The following is a 16,746-nucleotide window of genomic DNA, read 5'->3' on the forward strand; positions in this document are numbered from 1 at the left end:
CCATACCCTGAAGACAACAAGAACCCTACTGCTCACTGTATTTTTTTTTTTAAAGATTTATTTATTTGTGCATACAAGAGCTGGGGTACAGGCCAGAGATGCGGGGGGAGGGGGTGAAAGGATTCCCAGAGACAGAGTGGGGAACAGAACAGGCAGACTGATGAAATACACTGCTAAGGGGAGCAGCAGGCAAGGAAGTAGAGGTCTGCTGCGCCATATGCATTTCTCCCTGGCCAGCTGGGGATCAAACTCGCACTGCAGAGGCTGCGGATTGCTTCATAGTGCGGTGCTTAACCCCTTGAGCCACCAGGGAGGCCCTCTCACTATATTTTTGAAGCCCGCTAGCTCATCACCACCATTGCAGTCAAGCCACTATTAAGCACTTACTGGTTATCTGGCTCCGGGTGCCAAGTGTGCCTCAGACCATCACCTCCTTCCGGCAGCTTACTGGACTATTATTTCTCCATTTCATAGATACTGGGGCTGAAGCTCAGATGACACAGCTGGAACATTGTGGTGCTGCCATTCATTGACATGTCCCTGGCACCCGTGCTTGCCCTCCACCAGCACATCTGTATGGGCTGGAGACACGTGGGGGCAACTGTATTCTCTAGTCAGATCCAAGAGCAAGGGAAAGAGAAAATTTTCACTCCCAAGTTCCCATAAGGGGTGTGGTCTTGAGGAGTAACACTGCTCAATTTTTCCAAACTTTTCAAAAGTTACTCTATGTTTACAGATAAAGAGCTTCATTGCTGTGTTTTTCAGACCTAGCAGTGGGGGCATTTGCAAATTGTCAGCTCTCCCTAAAGCACTCCTTTTAAAGAAGTCACTCCTGCACTTACAAAGAGGACCTTGCTGACTCATTGTCCTGCTCCATCAGGACTGGAACGATTACTGCCTTTTGGTTGCAAGCTCTGGGCATCCAGATGGGTTAAAAAGGCTTTCAGCTCTCGTGCTTGGAAACTGCAGGCCTCAGGGTTCCCTATAGCACCCTTGTAAGGGATGACTGACTTAAAACCCGCTGGACTTGTTACATAGTCATCAGACTCAATAAAAAATAGCCATGCCAGCAAACTGCCTCCACCTTGTGCAATCCCAGCTCCCCTAGAGGAAAGAGATGAACACGTTACAAGGAGAACAGTGACCATCTAGGCCAGTGGTCCATCTTCCATTCTGCATGAGGCCTCACAGCAATAACATCTGGTACAATAATTTGCAAGGCACTCGGCAAATTATTTTTCAGGAAGTCCTGCTAGTGTAAGAAAATGCTGTAGGCCCCATGTGGGCAACACATGAAAGATAATCTCTAAAGAAATATGTACTGTTCTATATGACTCTGATGGTCTCAGGCAGAAAATATACAAATGGACCAAGCCCACAGTCCCTAAAGCTGGCAAGGAGCAGGCAAGGAGCTTTTCAGAGATGGGTCCTTTTTGACCTGCTGCTAGAAAGCCAGTGCTTTGGGAAGCAAGAGAGTCTCACCCACATATCCTAGAGTTTCTGGGCCAGATGAAAAGGCCTTGTACTCCCGTTACTGTATTCCTCACCTCTATTCTCTCTGTGACCCTCAGTTCACTTGGCTTACTGGGTGTGCACGTATTAGGGCCACTATTGAAAGGGAACTGCTAAGCAAACAAAATCTTTCCTGTTTCCTGCTAAAGAGTCACAGGCCTGGTGCAGCAAATAATGCAAAGTAAGTATAAATAACAAGTTTGCTTCCTTAATAAGCATATCTAAAGGAGGTGACATTCTAACAGTCAGACCACCAGCCGGCCAGGCTGATTGACATGGCAATATCTGGAGATGCAATTAGACACTAACCTGAAATACAAGAAAATTTTGGGTGCCTGGGAATTTTTATCTAACATGCCTCAGCAACCATGTCCATTTTCCATATGTGGTATTAAATTGACTTTTCTCTGCTCACCTGTCTGATGCTGTTTGGATTTCTCATTTAGCCTAGCATGAACCCAGAGGGGTGGATGATTCCACTCCAAAATCCCCACACCCTGACAATCATAAGCTGAGGTAGAAATTCTCCTGATATCCTCCTAAAATTCCAGGTGTTGAGAATCCTTAAAAGACAGAGATGACTCAAGATGAATGGTTATGAAGAACCAGAAGTTCTATGCTTCCAGCCTCCAGCAAGCCCTCTGGGAAAGGCCTGTCACCCTTCAAATTGTAGCTTCTGCCTGCTCAGAGGTTTGGGGAATAAATGTGTTGGTAAGTAGCCCTGGGGAAAAGGTATAAAAATGTAAAGGACAAAGTAGCATCTGTTTGGCCAAGAACAGTCTCTTCAGGTCTGTGTCCTTCAAGGGTAAACTGGGGTGTGTGTGTGTGTGTGTGGAGGAGGTTTAGTGGGGTGGGCTCATCCCAATCCCAAGTGGATTGTAAAAGTACTCATTTCTGTTTGCTGCATTTCTAGTTCTTATTCTTCCCTCAATATTACATCCTTTTGTTGCCACCTTGCAACCTCGGCTGAAGTCCAGAATCTGGCACTTCCAGCTGACTGACTGGTATCTGCTGCAACTGTTGCTGCTGTAATTCCGCACATAAAAAGTGTATGTACCTATCTATTGTGCTATCTAGTCTTTTCTTAATTTTTCAGCTCCCTATGTCCCTTCTTTTAAAGTGAAAAGAGTCACTTGACTCCATCTCCCTATCTCTGTAATTGAATTTGCCAATTGAGTTTGGCAAAGAATATTTGAGGAAAAACCCTAAGAAAAGAGTAGCAAGTCTCATGAATCATCAATCTAGTGTGTGAAGAAAGGAAACAACAAATGTGTAATCAAAGTAAGCAATAATGACAGGTTTATTTAAAATTTCCAGTAGAGAAAACCCACTAGTTTTGGAATAAAAGTACTCTGTATGAGAGCATAAGTGAATATAAAAGATTAGCAGAAGAAAATAAAACCAAACATAGTACAAAAAAATTAAAAAAGTGTGAAATGGATTTAAACAGAGATGTTCTTTAAATCCTCCAAATATTTAACAGTTACTAGGTTTGGCAAACAATTTACTTGAAAATTAAAGCCTATTTCTGTACTGTAAACTCCATAAAAACTGCTTATTAAATCCAAGCACTCCATACAATTGGTATTAAAACATATAGACAGTCAATTTCAAATAGCAGGAATTATTCATTTGCTCTCACAGTTAGATGAATTAACCAGCTGCATAACTGCTTTTTTTAGAGGATGGATAGAAGATGCCAAAAAAAAAAAAAAAAAAAGTAGGATAAAATCTCTAAAAAATTGAAACACAGCAAAACTCAGACATCAGTTTTTTTAAAGCAAAAAACTGAATTTTTTACAGTATATTCTACATTTGCGGTTGTCATTTCCCTCTCCCCCCACCCCCCCAATACTAAATCCACTAATCAATTCTTAACTTCCAAATATTCTGTACATATATATTTAGCAAAGAGCATATGCCTAACATTATTCTGACAGCAGTATGGTCAGCATATAATTTTAGAAAGATTACCATGTTTATCATTCAGATTAACCTTTACTTAAAAAAATAACAAAAAAACCATTACTAAACAAACAGTTTTAAAATATTATGAAAACCCATGAGAAGACTCTACCTGATAAAAACACACATCAGAAAGACTATTAATGCTGAACTTCTGCCCAATGATGACCTTAAAGTGCCAAACAAGAAGCTCTTAGGACTGTCTTCCAACAGCTGATTTGTCCCTGGCCTGGCCATCTCCCCTCTAACTATGCACAAAGTCCTGCTAAAAGTCTGCATTTTCACCGATTTTACAATAGAATGTTACAATGTAAACTAAACAGGTTCTTGATATCAACAGTATTTCACCAAAGGTTTTTTTTTTTTCATTTTTTTTTTTTTTTTAATTTCTGAATCCAACAGTTGGTCACAGAGGTCAAGTATTATCAAGGCTCCTTTGTCAGTTCTTGATTGTGTCTGACTCATCCATCCTTCAAGTACATGCAAGGCTCAATAGTTTTCAAGAGGCAGAAGCCTGAGGCCGTTTAAGACACAGATGAAATGGGGTTATGAGGTGAACCCATTTGAGTGAGAACTTTATCCAGCCACTGGAGGGGGCCGTGCAGATGGATCTCAATCCAGCAGGGGGTGCTAGTGACATCCTGGCGGTGGTATTCTGCTCCCCAGCCCTAGAAACAACACAGTGGAGGTCACTGAACTTGCTTAACTCAGTAAAGAAAGTTATTAAGAAAAAGAGTGAACTCTTTTATAATTGGACCCTCTGATTTACGCTCTGGATGCTTTCCAAAAACAAATGTTCACACGCAGAAATGCACACACAATTTGACAAGCAGTTTCAGGGGAAGGATGTGCCCAGCTCCCTAAAGTCCATCCTTGTAGGGGGAGTACCGCCTTGTTTCTGAAATGCCTCAAAGAATGTGAACAAGAAAAAGAAGAGTAATAATAAAAAGAAGTCCTTGTCTTGGGAAATGAAAGTTTTAAAATACGTGATAGGAGTGTTTTAACATTTTGTTTTCATTGTCTATTACATTATTGATAGCTTAGTGATATTGATCATGTAGTAATAGCAATTCTCACTTTATCAATTTCAATCAATATCAAGAACCTAAGAAAAAAGGTATACTAGACAAATTGACATTTCTTCCCTATTCAGCCACTGAAGATCTCATCAGCACAGAGCTCTTGATCTTTCAGTCTCTAAACAAGTATCCAAAAAGCTTTAAGTGACACCAAGCCATTCTCTTGACCAACAGTTCCCATTCACTATGCATTTGCATAAGAAACATAAGAAGACAGCTTGCAGGCATCTGCAGAATTATTGATTAAAATACTAAAATTGCATAGAAGAAAGTCATGAAGCAAAACAGAAAGGTCATTAATTTTTTGGCGTGGTAGACAATGGAATATGAAATCTGACAAAAACTTGCTTCATGAGGAATATCAGAGAAGGTTCAGTATTAGTTATCTCTGCTACCTACATGCTCCAGGGATTTCAAGAAATGTATCTGAATATCAAAAATTTTAAGAGAAAGTTATGTAATATGTAAACTACACAGCTATACATGTATATCCATTTATGCACATGTGGACATACACCCTCTGCACAGATATGTGCATGTACATGTGTGTATATCTGTGTTTGTACAATTATCAACAAGCTGTGACATTTCATTTCAAGGCATGTTTATGGGCATGTGGCCCCCATTAGACACTGAGAACTTTGAAGGCCAGGTTGATCTCTCTCTCTTTTTTTTTTTTGGTCTCTGACAGCTAGCACGGTAACTAAGACAAAGCAGGAGCTCTAGAAATACCGTTCACCTGAACTCACTTGGATTGTTTGGATCAAGAGAATTTACTATGCAAATAATTTATAAAGTGTTTTATATTAAAGTCTAAAAATGATCATCTTTAAAATAGCACAAGATTGGCTATTAATGTAAGGTATTCTGTATCATTTCTCTATAAAGATGCTAAGTGTGAGAGGGTAAAGTATGTGTCCTCGTGATAATAAAGAATGTTGAGTGTGCAAGATATTTGTTGCTAATGTATAATAGTGTGCAAATTTTTTATTGTTAATGTATGATAAGCAGCTTCCTTTTATCACATGAGCAGCAGTTTTTAATAGATGTGTTCATCCTTAATTCTCCAAACCCAGCTTCCCAGAAAGCTATGTCTAATGTATCTTGTATCTCCATTCCTGTGCTTGTCATATCACAGTACACTTAAAACATACCAGTCCATAAGCATCTGGAAGCTAGAGGCTTCAGGGGCTTTTTTAATCTTTGTATTATTTCTCTGGAATAGTTTGCTGAACTATTTGCTGAGTGAATGAAATCTAATCAATGTTTAATGCATATCCTTGTGTTATAAACACTTTTTATTAGTGTAATGGTTGTTTTTTCCCTTATGTCAAACTAAATAATTGTGTCCAAGTGAAAAATCATTAGAATTGACTGGGTGACCGATATGAGTTTGAGGAAAAAAGCCAACTGGAGCGACAGTCATGAGCTCTTCTCGAGAGGTCCTTGGGTAAGAACAGGTGCATCACGAGAGCCATGATAACTGCAGCTTCCAATGCCATCCACCATCAGAGATGGTGAACATGGGGATCACAAAGTGGCAGAGAGGACTAGAAGCTGGACCTCAGCTCTTGAAAGAGGGATTCTTATCTCCATACCAAAAAACAATCCAAAAAAAACCCAAACATGCTATTGACAAGTAACTGTCCTCATTTTAAGATTCATTTTCGCTAAAATGCTCAGTCAGAAATTAAGCCCTAGATGTTAATAATGCATGAGAAAGGTTTTGTAGTCTCCTAGGTACATGGTATATAGGTCACCCTCCTAAAAGGGATAAAACCTCCTTCTATGCTGAAAATGAACTAGACTTGGCTACAAAGAACTATTGGATTATGTTTTGGGAAAACAAACACTAAGAGAACACAGAGAAGCTGTGCTAATACGACTTAAAGAAGTAGGAAAAAATGGTATTTGGGAGAGGGTATCTTTGATCTAAAGGATGATTAACAAAGTTCCAAAATTACCCTCTGTAATAAATACATTACAAAACAGGTTTCACAACAAGTCAGATGAGCTTCTAAAGAGAGGACATGAAAGGTGATTGCCTCACCCAAATATATAATTAGTTTTGTTTCTCAAGGTAACAGAGGATGAGCATTTATCTTTGAGAATTCAGAGACAAGTCAGTCAGCCACTAGAATAAGTTTACTGACTCATGAAATCTAATCAGATGTTTAATTTTTTTTTTTAATATTTCGATGGCATGTTAAAAATGTGTATTTCTCAGAAGCAGAAGAGGAGGTTGCACAGAGCACAATTACTGTGAGTAATGTCTTTAGCCTTCCCCACTCCTCCCACCTCACAGTACAATCTGGAGCTTGGGCAGCCACTTATCTCCGGGCAGGGGCCTTATTAACTTTTGAATTATAAGAACATCATGAGGTTTACCAGAACCACTAAGAAACTTGACCAATCAAAAATAAGTTTTAGCAGCCTGAACCTTTATTTTTTACATAAAGATCACTTGCATGTTGTTGAAACACAAGCAAATGAAAGTTAACCATCAGAAAAATTCTAAAAACAGAGTGAAAAGGAGTGAGGTGTGTTTGCTGAGCTGATCTCATGCAACAACCATGCCTTTCCGTTATCTATACTATCTGCCTCCCATCCCCACCTCCTAGATGGCAGAGGCAGATGGGTGTGGGTGGTTTAGTGGAGGTTGGAAAAAAAAAATAAATCATTTATGCTAAATATATAACAGAACATATTCTAATGGTATTGTGATGGCTAAAATGGTGTTATCTCACTAAGGAAAAGTTATTAAAACTATTGGCATTTTAAACAAATACTTCCATATCCAATTGATATTCTCTTAACAAATCAACATCCTGGTTAAAGTTTATCAGTGCCGGAGTAATAAGGTGGCTTGTACAGACACCTATTAAGAGCAAATAGGTCAATATGTTGGGAGGAAGCATGACAAAAATGTGATAAGCCCCAACCGGAGGAATCCCAGCTACCCACCTTCACGAAGCTCATTCGTATAGTACACATTTTTGTGAGCTCGTAGACTGTCTCGAAGCCATGGTTCACCGACTGTGCCAATAACTGAGCAAATTCTTGGTTATTAAAAATTTTCAAACTACACCCACTAGGGATCTTGCAAACTGTCGTGGGGTGAAATCCATGATGATAGTTGCAGTTCCGACTTTGCACAAAGATGCTGCTGTCGCTCAGGCACTCGGCATATACCTCCCCTCCAACATAATAAAGGTGAACGCCTGCAGGAAGACAGTGCATGGAATTTAAGGCATTACTATTTGAAAAGACTGTCTTTTCCACATGAAAAAATATCTGTGTAGCTTCAATTTATCAATTTACCTGAATTCAAACTCTGGCTAATTAAAGAAAAAGGTTTCCTCAAAGTCTTGCACAATTGAAAGAAATCTCAGCTAACTGGATTAGTTAATACAATGTCCCGTATGCACGTCTAGGTTTCTAGGAAATATGAATACCAGCAACAAACCACAGCAATTTCATTTTGACAAGTGTTTAATGCCCTATTTGACTATAGATGGAAAGTACAGATTCTAACTTTAAAGATACAGCAAAATAAAGCTGGTCTTTATGATGCAATCCCAATGCATATCCATCCAAGCTCTTGCATTTATTTTGCAGCTAAAAACTGTAGGGTAGGAGAAGGAAGGATCAAGAGAAGAAATAAAAGAACTAAATAGAAAACTACAGGTGGAGGAAGTATTTCTGAGAGTTGTAAGATCCAGGAAAAAGAAACCAGAAAAATAATTCATACTGAGAGGAATCTGATCTCACTGAACTGCCATCTGCTCCCAACCTTTCCCAGTGAGGTGCAGAGTGCCAGGAGCGCAGGAAACCTATCTACTCAGACTTTACAAAAATAAAAAAAGGAAAGAAGGGGAAACCATTCTGGCAAAGCCCCCACCCACTAAAGAAGATGACTTTATTCCAGGCCACCCAGCCAAGAGTTGCATCCCATGTGTCCCTTGCAGGTAACCTCAGCGGAGCTGAGTAAATGCTGAAAATTACTGTCTCTTAGAAATATTATGTGGTGTGACTTAGGTACATGTGTGGCTCAGAGTTCAGCAACAAAGAAACAGCTGCTGGGGCTGAAGCCCAATTTTCTGTTTTGTGTAATTTGAGTGAGACACAGGGAGACAGAGAGAGAGAGAGACAGACAGACAGACAGACAGACAGAGAGACAGAGACACTTCTCCCTCTGATTACAAAATCAGGAACCTTCATTTGACAAAATTTAGAAAGTACAACAAAATACAAAGAAGCAGAAAACACTGTTTCTCCTTTCTTTAGTGGTCTACAGGTAAGGACCCTCAATCACCTGACATACTGAATTTGGTCTTGAGTGTCACCAAGCTTTCTTGTCAAACATTTAACATTTCCTGTTATTGCTAAGCTTTGGAAACAACCCAAATGCCCAAAAATAGATGACTGGATCAAGAAGATGTGGTACATATACACCATGGAATATTATTCAGCAATCAAAAAAGATAAACACATGCAATTTGCAGCAACATGGATGGCGCTGGAAGGGATCATGCTCAGCGAAATAAGCCAAAAAGAAAAAGAAAAATACCGGATGGTCTCACTCATAGCAGGAATCTAGAAAACTTAAATAAGGGACCAGGAAAAAGAATAACTAAAAGAAAGAAAATATCAAAATCAACAAACAACTATGAACCAGAGACACTCTATAGGGGATGGGGGGCGGGGAAAGGAGGGATTGGGGTCAAAATAAGGGGGTTGCAATTGTATGGGGAATATAAAAATAAAATTTAAATAAAAAAATAAAGGAAGTACATGTAAAAAAAAATTTAACATTTCCACACAACCATACAATCACAACAAATTTCCTGAATGATTCTCCATTACTAATTTTCTGCTGTTATAACAAAGCCACAGTAAATGTCTCTGGATTATTTTGGATGTCCTTAGAAGAGATTCCTGGAAGCTAAATCACCGGATCGGGAGGCTGTTACTTCCCTTTGCCAAAGCACTTTCAGAATGCTTGTCTCAATTTACATGCTCACCAGCAACACGTGGTGTTGCCAGTCTAGAGTCTGAGTTTAAAACAAAAACCAAATCTCCCTAATTGAGAGCTGAAAAAACTATTGATTTGTGTAGGAGGCTGGACACCAGCTCAGAGGCCGATTTGCCAGGTGTGTCTCTCTTGTGAACGACCGTTCCTATTTCTTGCCTATTATCCCAATGGGTTGCTAGTATTTTTATTATTTTTTTATCAGTTGTGCATAGAAGAAAGGTATAAATTATTTATTTGGTTCCCTGTTAATCCTCTGTCTTTTCATCTTATTCATGGCATTATTTTAAGCCCACAGAAGTTTGAAATCTTTAAGTAGTCAAATGTCTTGTGATCTATTCTGTTGCTTCTTATGCTTAAAAAGTTTCCTCCTCTTTGATCAAATGCATTTTCTTCCAGCCTTTCAACAGCTTGTCTTTAGGAAAAAAAATTCAACTTATTAATCTAACTGCATATATGGAATGAGGTCAGGGTTGCTCCTCTCGGCTGCACCCCAAAGCTCATTTTGTTACTGAAGAGCCATTAGAAGACGCCACTGATTTCTCATGCTTCACTTAACTCGCATTAAAATCTTAACTACAGAATGGTCTGAGTTTAATTCATTCTATTGTTTTGTCTACACGCTGACTTAATTGCTGTTTCATAATCTTTTATTAAGCCTAACGTTAAGAATTTTTTTCTCTTTCTTTAAAAATTTTAGCTGTTTGGATTTGTTATCCAGCCAGGTGACAGAAAACATTTTCCAACTTTCAAAAAGCACCGCATTATGATTCTGACATGGATTGTTTTAAATCATAGGTTAAATTAGAAAGAGGTAATGTCCTGAAAATATTCTTGCAGTATTATGCCTTCTCTTTAGAAGAACACTGACTGCCTATTAACTTATTCAAATTCTTTCTCAGTAAAATTTGGTTTTCTTTACATAATTCTCACATATTGCTGGGTCAGATTACTTCTAAGAAATTTACATATTCTGTTACTATTGGGAAAGTGATTTTCCTTTCCACCATATTTTCTGACTTACCAGACTAAAGGAGACTGAGATACAGCTTCTAAAAATAGATTCTTTAGGGGCCTCCCTGGTGGCACAGGGGGTTGAGCACCGCACTATGAAACAATCCGCAGCCTCTGCAGCCTGAGTTCAATCCCCACCGGCCAGGGAGCAACCCACATGGTGCAGCAGACCTTTCCTGGCTCACCCGCTGCTTCCCTCAGCAGTGTGCTTTCGGTCGGTTTGCCTGTTCTGTTCCCTACAGTCTCTGGTGGATCCTCTCGCCCCCCGCATCTCTGGCCTGTGCCCCAGAGCTTGTATGCATAAATAGATAAATCTTTAAAAAAAATAAAAATAGATTCTTTAGAGGTTTCTAGACAAACTGTCATATTGTTTGAATAGATACCACAGCCACAAGTAATACTGACATGGATGAAGGAGGAAAGGCACTCAGACTTACTGTACCAGTGGAAATTAAGCAGAACGTTCTGGAAAGATCTGGTAAAACATATCAAGAGCTTCTGACCTACTTACTTTATTTTAAGAATTTATGTAAGACTATTATCAATTAATCAGATCATCTGAAAATGATAATTTTGGCTTCTTTCCATGATCTCTAATTCTGCAACTGGGTGGACTAGTCAGGACATCAGGAATAACTTTAAATAACAATGTTTCCAGAATCCTTACTTTCTCCCTATTCCTATTTTTTAATAGGAATGTTTCAGAATACAATGGCTGTTAACTACTTTGGAGTAATGGTCACCTCTACAATTCAGTGTATCAAAAATCGTGTTTCTATACAGTTTCAAGGGTTTATAGACCATAGAGAGATGTCTGTATGGTATGTACCTTAAGTTCTAGCACCTTGTTATCAAGAGCAGTTTAATATCTTTAATCATATTACGGAACTTCCTGTTCTAAGAGTTGTTCTTCTGTTTGTTGATTTTTTGGGGGATTTATAAATGCTAAACTTTATCTCAAATAGCTTTCAAAAACCTTTAATTAATCCATTTAATGAATCTATTTAAAAAACCTTTTAATTTGGTCCACTGTTCTAAATTTCATATTAATTAGGTCATTTTTAAAAACCTTTACTTTGGAAATAATTTCAAACTTACAGAAAAGTTTAAAATAGAACAAACAACAAAGAAAAACAAAACAAATGTCACCCAAATAAGTATTATCCAGATTTGTCTATTATAACAATTTACTCCATTGGCACCTCCCTCCCTGTTAGCCCTCCACACATACCCTCACATACACACTACACACACGCACGCCTTTACTATCTATGTGTGTGTCTGTGTATATATTCTGACATGGGATTGTTTTACATGGGTGAATGTATATACATATAAACACATAGACACCTATATTTGTGTGATTTCTTCCAGAACCATTTCGTCACAGCCCTTCACCCTAAATACTAGCGTGTGTAGTTCCCAGTAACAGGAATATTCCCTTACACAGCCACAGGATCTTAGTGCTGCCAATACCCCTGTTTTGAAAGTTCCTGTTACTCTACTTTGCTTTTAAGAACACCTGTATTAGTACCTGTTTTCACTAACAGAAGACACCTGCAGAGACAACGAATGGAGAAAAGTGCAGTGGTATCAGCGTTTGCTCTGAGCAGAGGGCTCAGGGGTAGCAGGCACTGTGGGTGAAGAGGGTGGCCCCATCAAGCCCCTCCCTGGGAACCATTTCTTATAGCTGTGAATTTATCTTATTCCTGCTTTTATTCTACATTAGTGTGATTTTAGGTTTTACGTGTCAATCGGTACAACTGCTGTTAGCAGTGTGTAATGAAAAGTGTACACAAGACCACTTTATTTCTGCATCTCAACTGTTTCTTCCTTGGAGCTGCCCTTTTACTTCCCTGCTTGGTGGTCTAGGATCTGGGTGTGGTCTCTCTCCAGTTTTATTCCAGCAATGACTCCCTGGCTGGGGTGAAGCCCCCATGAACGGCTGAGCCATTTGCTCCTCCTGCTGCACCTGTTCCATGCAGGTGATGTACTTCTTCCTGCACACCTGGGCCACTCTGCCACGTCCTGCTCTTTGTCATGTTCTCGAACAACCTCAAGGCTACCATCCTTCCCGATGGGTATGAGCTGGGCATTATACTTTTGTCTCAGCTCTTTGGAAAGAGGGGGTGACGTGGTGTCCCTATGGATGGGGGAAGGTGCACTGGGAGGCCTCTGACGGTTCTAGCTCCTGTCAGATGTCACAAAGGGACTGAACTTCATTTTGGCCACTGGTGCTTCAGAGATGATTGCAAAAGGGAAGAGCAATTACTTAATTATTTTCATGCTCAAATTTCCCCAGAGTTGGCAGGTGGAAGCCTTTCCAAGTTGGCTCCCATGATGTGCCTCCAATATTTTCATAAGCATTTCTTTAATTTCTGACTTAGCAAAGTCCCACTTTGGAATCAGGCCTTGCCCCAAGGAGCCCAGGTTCCTCTCAGTGAGAAATGATGTGAGAGATGATAATCTGAGTGATAAATGTGCTTCTTGCTGCTGGGTATCTTTGCCTTTGAGCCTTTCAGCAGATAGATCTATGTGCACGTACAGACACACGAACATACGCACAGGCGCACACACACGCTTGAGATGTATAAATGTGCATATACACTATGTATGATCAAGTCATGATTCCACACTGATACCCCTAGGGCTTACCTGTTGCCCACTCCATGCATGCTTGCCTCCTCCCCCCGCAGTGGAGCCCCAGCAGGCCCCCACCACCATTCACACTTATAGCCACATTTGCCTAATCTTATAATACATCTAAAAGTTTCTTAACTACATCACTCATACTGCCACTAGATAAGTCTATTAAAAACAGTTCAGGATTTACTCTGGATTGTTTCTTCCCTCCAGTGAGTTATGATACTTATTTGAACTACTCTAGGTTTATTTATTTTAATTTGCTTTTAGTTTTAGGTTGTAAGTTATTGTTTACAGCTATTTTCTTCTGCAGCACACCTAAGACAGAATAGCATTCCCAAACAGCAAATTCTAGTTCAGCTAATTGATAACCATTATGATGAGGTGGTAACCTGCAGTGATCACTGAATAGAAAGCAAAGAACTTTTTGATGACACAAAGTGGAAAATTACTAACACCCGGCACCAGGTGGAAATTATCTGGTGTTTGCTATGCTGGTTTGCTAGGGAAAGAGAACAAGGACACAGGAGACAAACATTCAAAAGAGGCTAAAGTGGAAACTCACCTTTTCCGATATGCCGCCTTGTGTTTTCAATAGTGGAATTCCGGTTAACGTTGGAGAGCAGCCCAAGGCAGAAACGGTTCTTGTTGTTGGAAGGATCAGTGAAACCATCCACCAGCACACTCGTAGAGGAGGCTTGGAATGCTTCGCCCACACGATTGTTGAGCTCATAGTAGACAATGGAGCACCAGTGTTTTGGTTCTTCATAAGCAACCGCCTGAACATCTGGGAGAAAGAAAAGCTTATAGTCAACCATGGTCACTACCTTGGGCTCTCAAAAACTGAAACTGTGCTGTAAATTTGGCTCAGAACCATGGAATGAAGAAACAGCAAAGCGACTGCTATTATAATGGACGTAGTTTCTCTAAGAGGTGTAGAGCAGGTACTGCTGACCAAGTACAACACTCTCCTTTCATTCGGAAATCATTTCCGCAGGGTACTAGCAGATAACCCAAACGCCAGCAAGCAAGGTCCCACCACATCTGCTGGGCTTTCACACTGTGCTATCTGCTCCGTGATAAGCCCAAGTGGAACCACCCCGCCATAGACCCTGGCTCACCATCTAAAGAAACACAACAAGTGCCAAATGGGAAAAAAAATAAGTGGGAAGAGAACAAGAGAGGTTAGGAAATTTGCCAAAGGTGCTGGCATGGAAAGGAGTGACTTTCAACAAAGCCTATACTTTCCCAAGCAATGGAAATCAGTTTCTAATGATCGATGAGAAGTTACTTTACTTCACATCAAATTGCTAATAACTATCATAGCTCCAACTGTGCTGCAGTCCTCAGACGTGGGGAGAAATCTTGCCAGCTGGCCATTCTTGCAGAATGAATCATATCTCTCTCATCCAGATTTCATGCTAACTTCCTTCTATTTGCTTTATGTCATGTAGAGCAGGTGTGTTTTGTCTCTCCATTCCCAGAATGGGCCAACAATGGAAATTACCCAACTCCACTGACAGGATGCAGCTTGTTAAGTCAAATCTCTTAAGACTAACAAATCTCCAAACAGAACATGCTTCTAAACATTTGCAACTAAAAGCTTTCAAAGATAAGTTCCTTCTGTAGATGCCACTGGGTGAGAGATCCCAGGAGTGGATATATGCTCACAAGCCAATACGTAATGACTGGAGGTGCATGCAGTCTTGAGTGCATAATTAGTAGGGAAAAAAAGGAAAGAGAGTAACCCCCCCCAAAAAAAAAAAAAAACCCACTAGGAGTATGACCTGTAACGTTGCAGGGATAAGTCTCTCAACCACCACAAAAGTGCTTTACTTTAGATTTTGGTAAAGAAAACAAGGAAAAGGACCATTTTAAAAATCCACTCATATATTAGTTGCTTTATATATTTCAGCAAATAGGGCAAGAAAAATCATACGCTATTGTCCCTTTTTACCAACCAACTCTCCAAGGTCAATCTGCTGTATTTCAAGGAGCAAACTTTTAGTGATTTGCAAGTGCCAAAACGAAGCAACATCATCGATAGAAAGCTTTTAAAAGCTATCAGGATTGTTCAAAACACTATTTGTGGAGTTGAGAGGTTGACCAGTTTTTCCTGTAAAAGGCCAGGGGGGGTTTGTGGGTTCTCTGGTCTCTACTGCAATTATTCAGCTGAGCCCAATTAGTGAAAAAGAAGCTACACAGGCTATGTAAGGAATGACCCAGCTGGGTTCTGATAAAGCTTTATTTACAAAAACAAGGTGAACTGGTCTGTGGCTCTGGTCTGTTGACCTCTGCTTCAGGAGGAACAACAGAGGTAAGTCAACAGAAAGGTCAACATTCCTTTCTCATGAAAATATGAAATGACTGTAAACTTACTCCAATGGGGAGCATTTTTTAAGGTATGTAAAGGAAAAATGTTAAAACAATTTGAAGGTCTATTTCTTTCTTTTCTTTTTTAAAGATTTATTTATTTATGCATATAAGAGCTGGGGTATAGGCCAGAGGTGCGGGGGGTGAGAGGATTCACCAGAGACAGAGTGGGGAACAGAACAGGCAGACTGACCGAAATACACTGCTGAGGGGAGCAAGCGGGCAAGTCAGGGGAGGTCTGCTGTGCCATGTGGGTTGCTCCCTGGCTGGCCGGGGAGCGAACTTGTGCTGCAGAGGCTGTGGATAGCTTCATAGGTTGTGCCCTAACCCCTTGCATCACCAGGGAGGCCCTGAAGGTCTATTTCTTGAGCTAAGACATTTTTGGGCCGAACAACAGCTACAGAGTCATAGTGCTTTAACTGTGTCGTCCTGCTGGGTGGTCACTTCTCTCCTGCTCTCCCATTCCCAAACACAAGTCCCTGATGTGTGAGATTGGAGTTCTTTTCCCCAACTAAATTCTTGACTTATTGGCTCATAAATATGTTGAGAGAATGTTCTAGAAATGATCAAGAACCAAAAAACACAGGGTCAATAAGAAGGATACAACATATTTTTATGGACGAAGCAGGTGACGGTTCAATTTATTACAATGCTCATGTAAGAAAGGTTCGCAAGAGTTCACCAGCACATTTTAAGAACTTAAAAAATATAAGGGACTTGCCCCACGTCGGAGTTATCTCCAATTTCAATGTAAAAAAAAATGATCAAATGAAATAATACCTACTGAGCAACCCAATGGATTACTCCAACTTGCATAAGATTTATACAAACAGAATTATCCATGTCAGGAGCTGAGGGCGAAGAGCTCTCCTCCAGGAGAGGTGATTTAGAAATAGTTTTGTTCAACAGTGAGGCTTCCTATCGACAGTCTCTGCTCACTTAAGCCAACTCAATAAGCCACTGCAGACCTGGATGGATGACAGATCCTGCCCCACTGTGGGGCATGACACAGTGCTGAGAAGAGAGCCGCCCTCCACTAGAGAGGGAAAGAAGTGTTCAGTCCTGCTTTAAGTCCCTCTGGGTGAGCAGAGGAAAAACGTGCCTCTTGATCATAAGCCTAGAAACAAA

At 40.1% G+C, this 16,746-nt stretch overlaps 1 protein-coding gene across 1 annotated transcript in view; it reads right to left on the bottom strand.

Annotated features, from left to right (window-relative positions):
* Window positions 1-4,001: 4,001 nt before the first annotated feature.
* The window catches only part of SMAD1 (SMAD family member 1), a gene marked incomplete at both ends in the record, with an annotated part of 43,273 nt that continues 30,528 nt past the window's right edge, over window positions 4,002-16,746 (bottom strand). The window contains 3 exons of the mRNA XM_084246182.1: window positions 4,002-4,145; window positions 7,521-7,777; window positions 13,811-14,032. Of these exons, the coding sequence (XP_084102308.1) occupies window positions 4,002-4,145; window positions 7,521-7,777; window positions 13,811-14,032 (623 nt within the window). The remainder of the gene's footprint in view (window positions 4,146-7,520; window positions 7,778-13,810; window positions 14,033-16,746) is intronic.

Source organism: Talpa europaea (assembly GCF_964194135.1).
Source record: "Talpa europaea genome assembly, chromosome: 10".
Classification (NCBI taxonomy): Eukaryota; Metazoa; Chordata; class Mammalia; order Eulipotyphla; family Talpidae; genus Talpa; species Talpa europaea.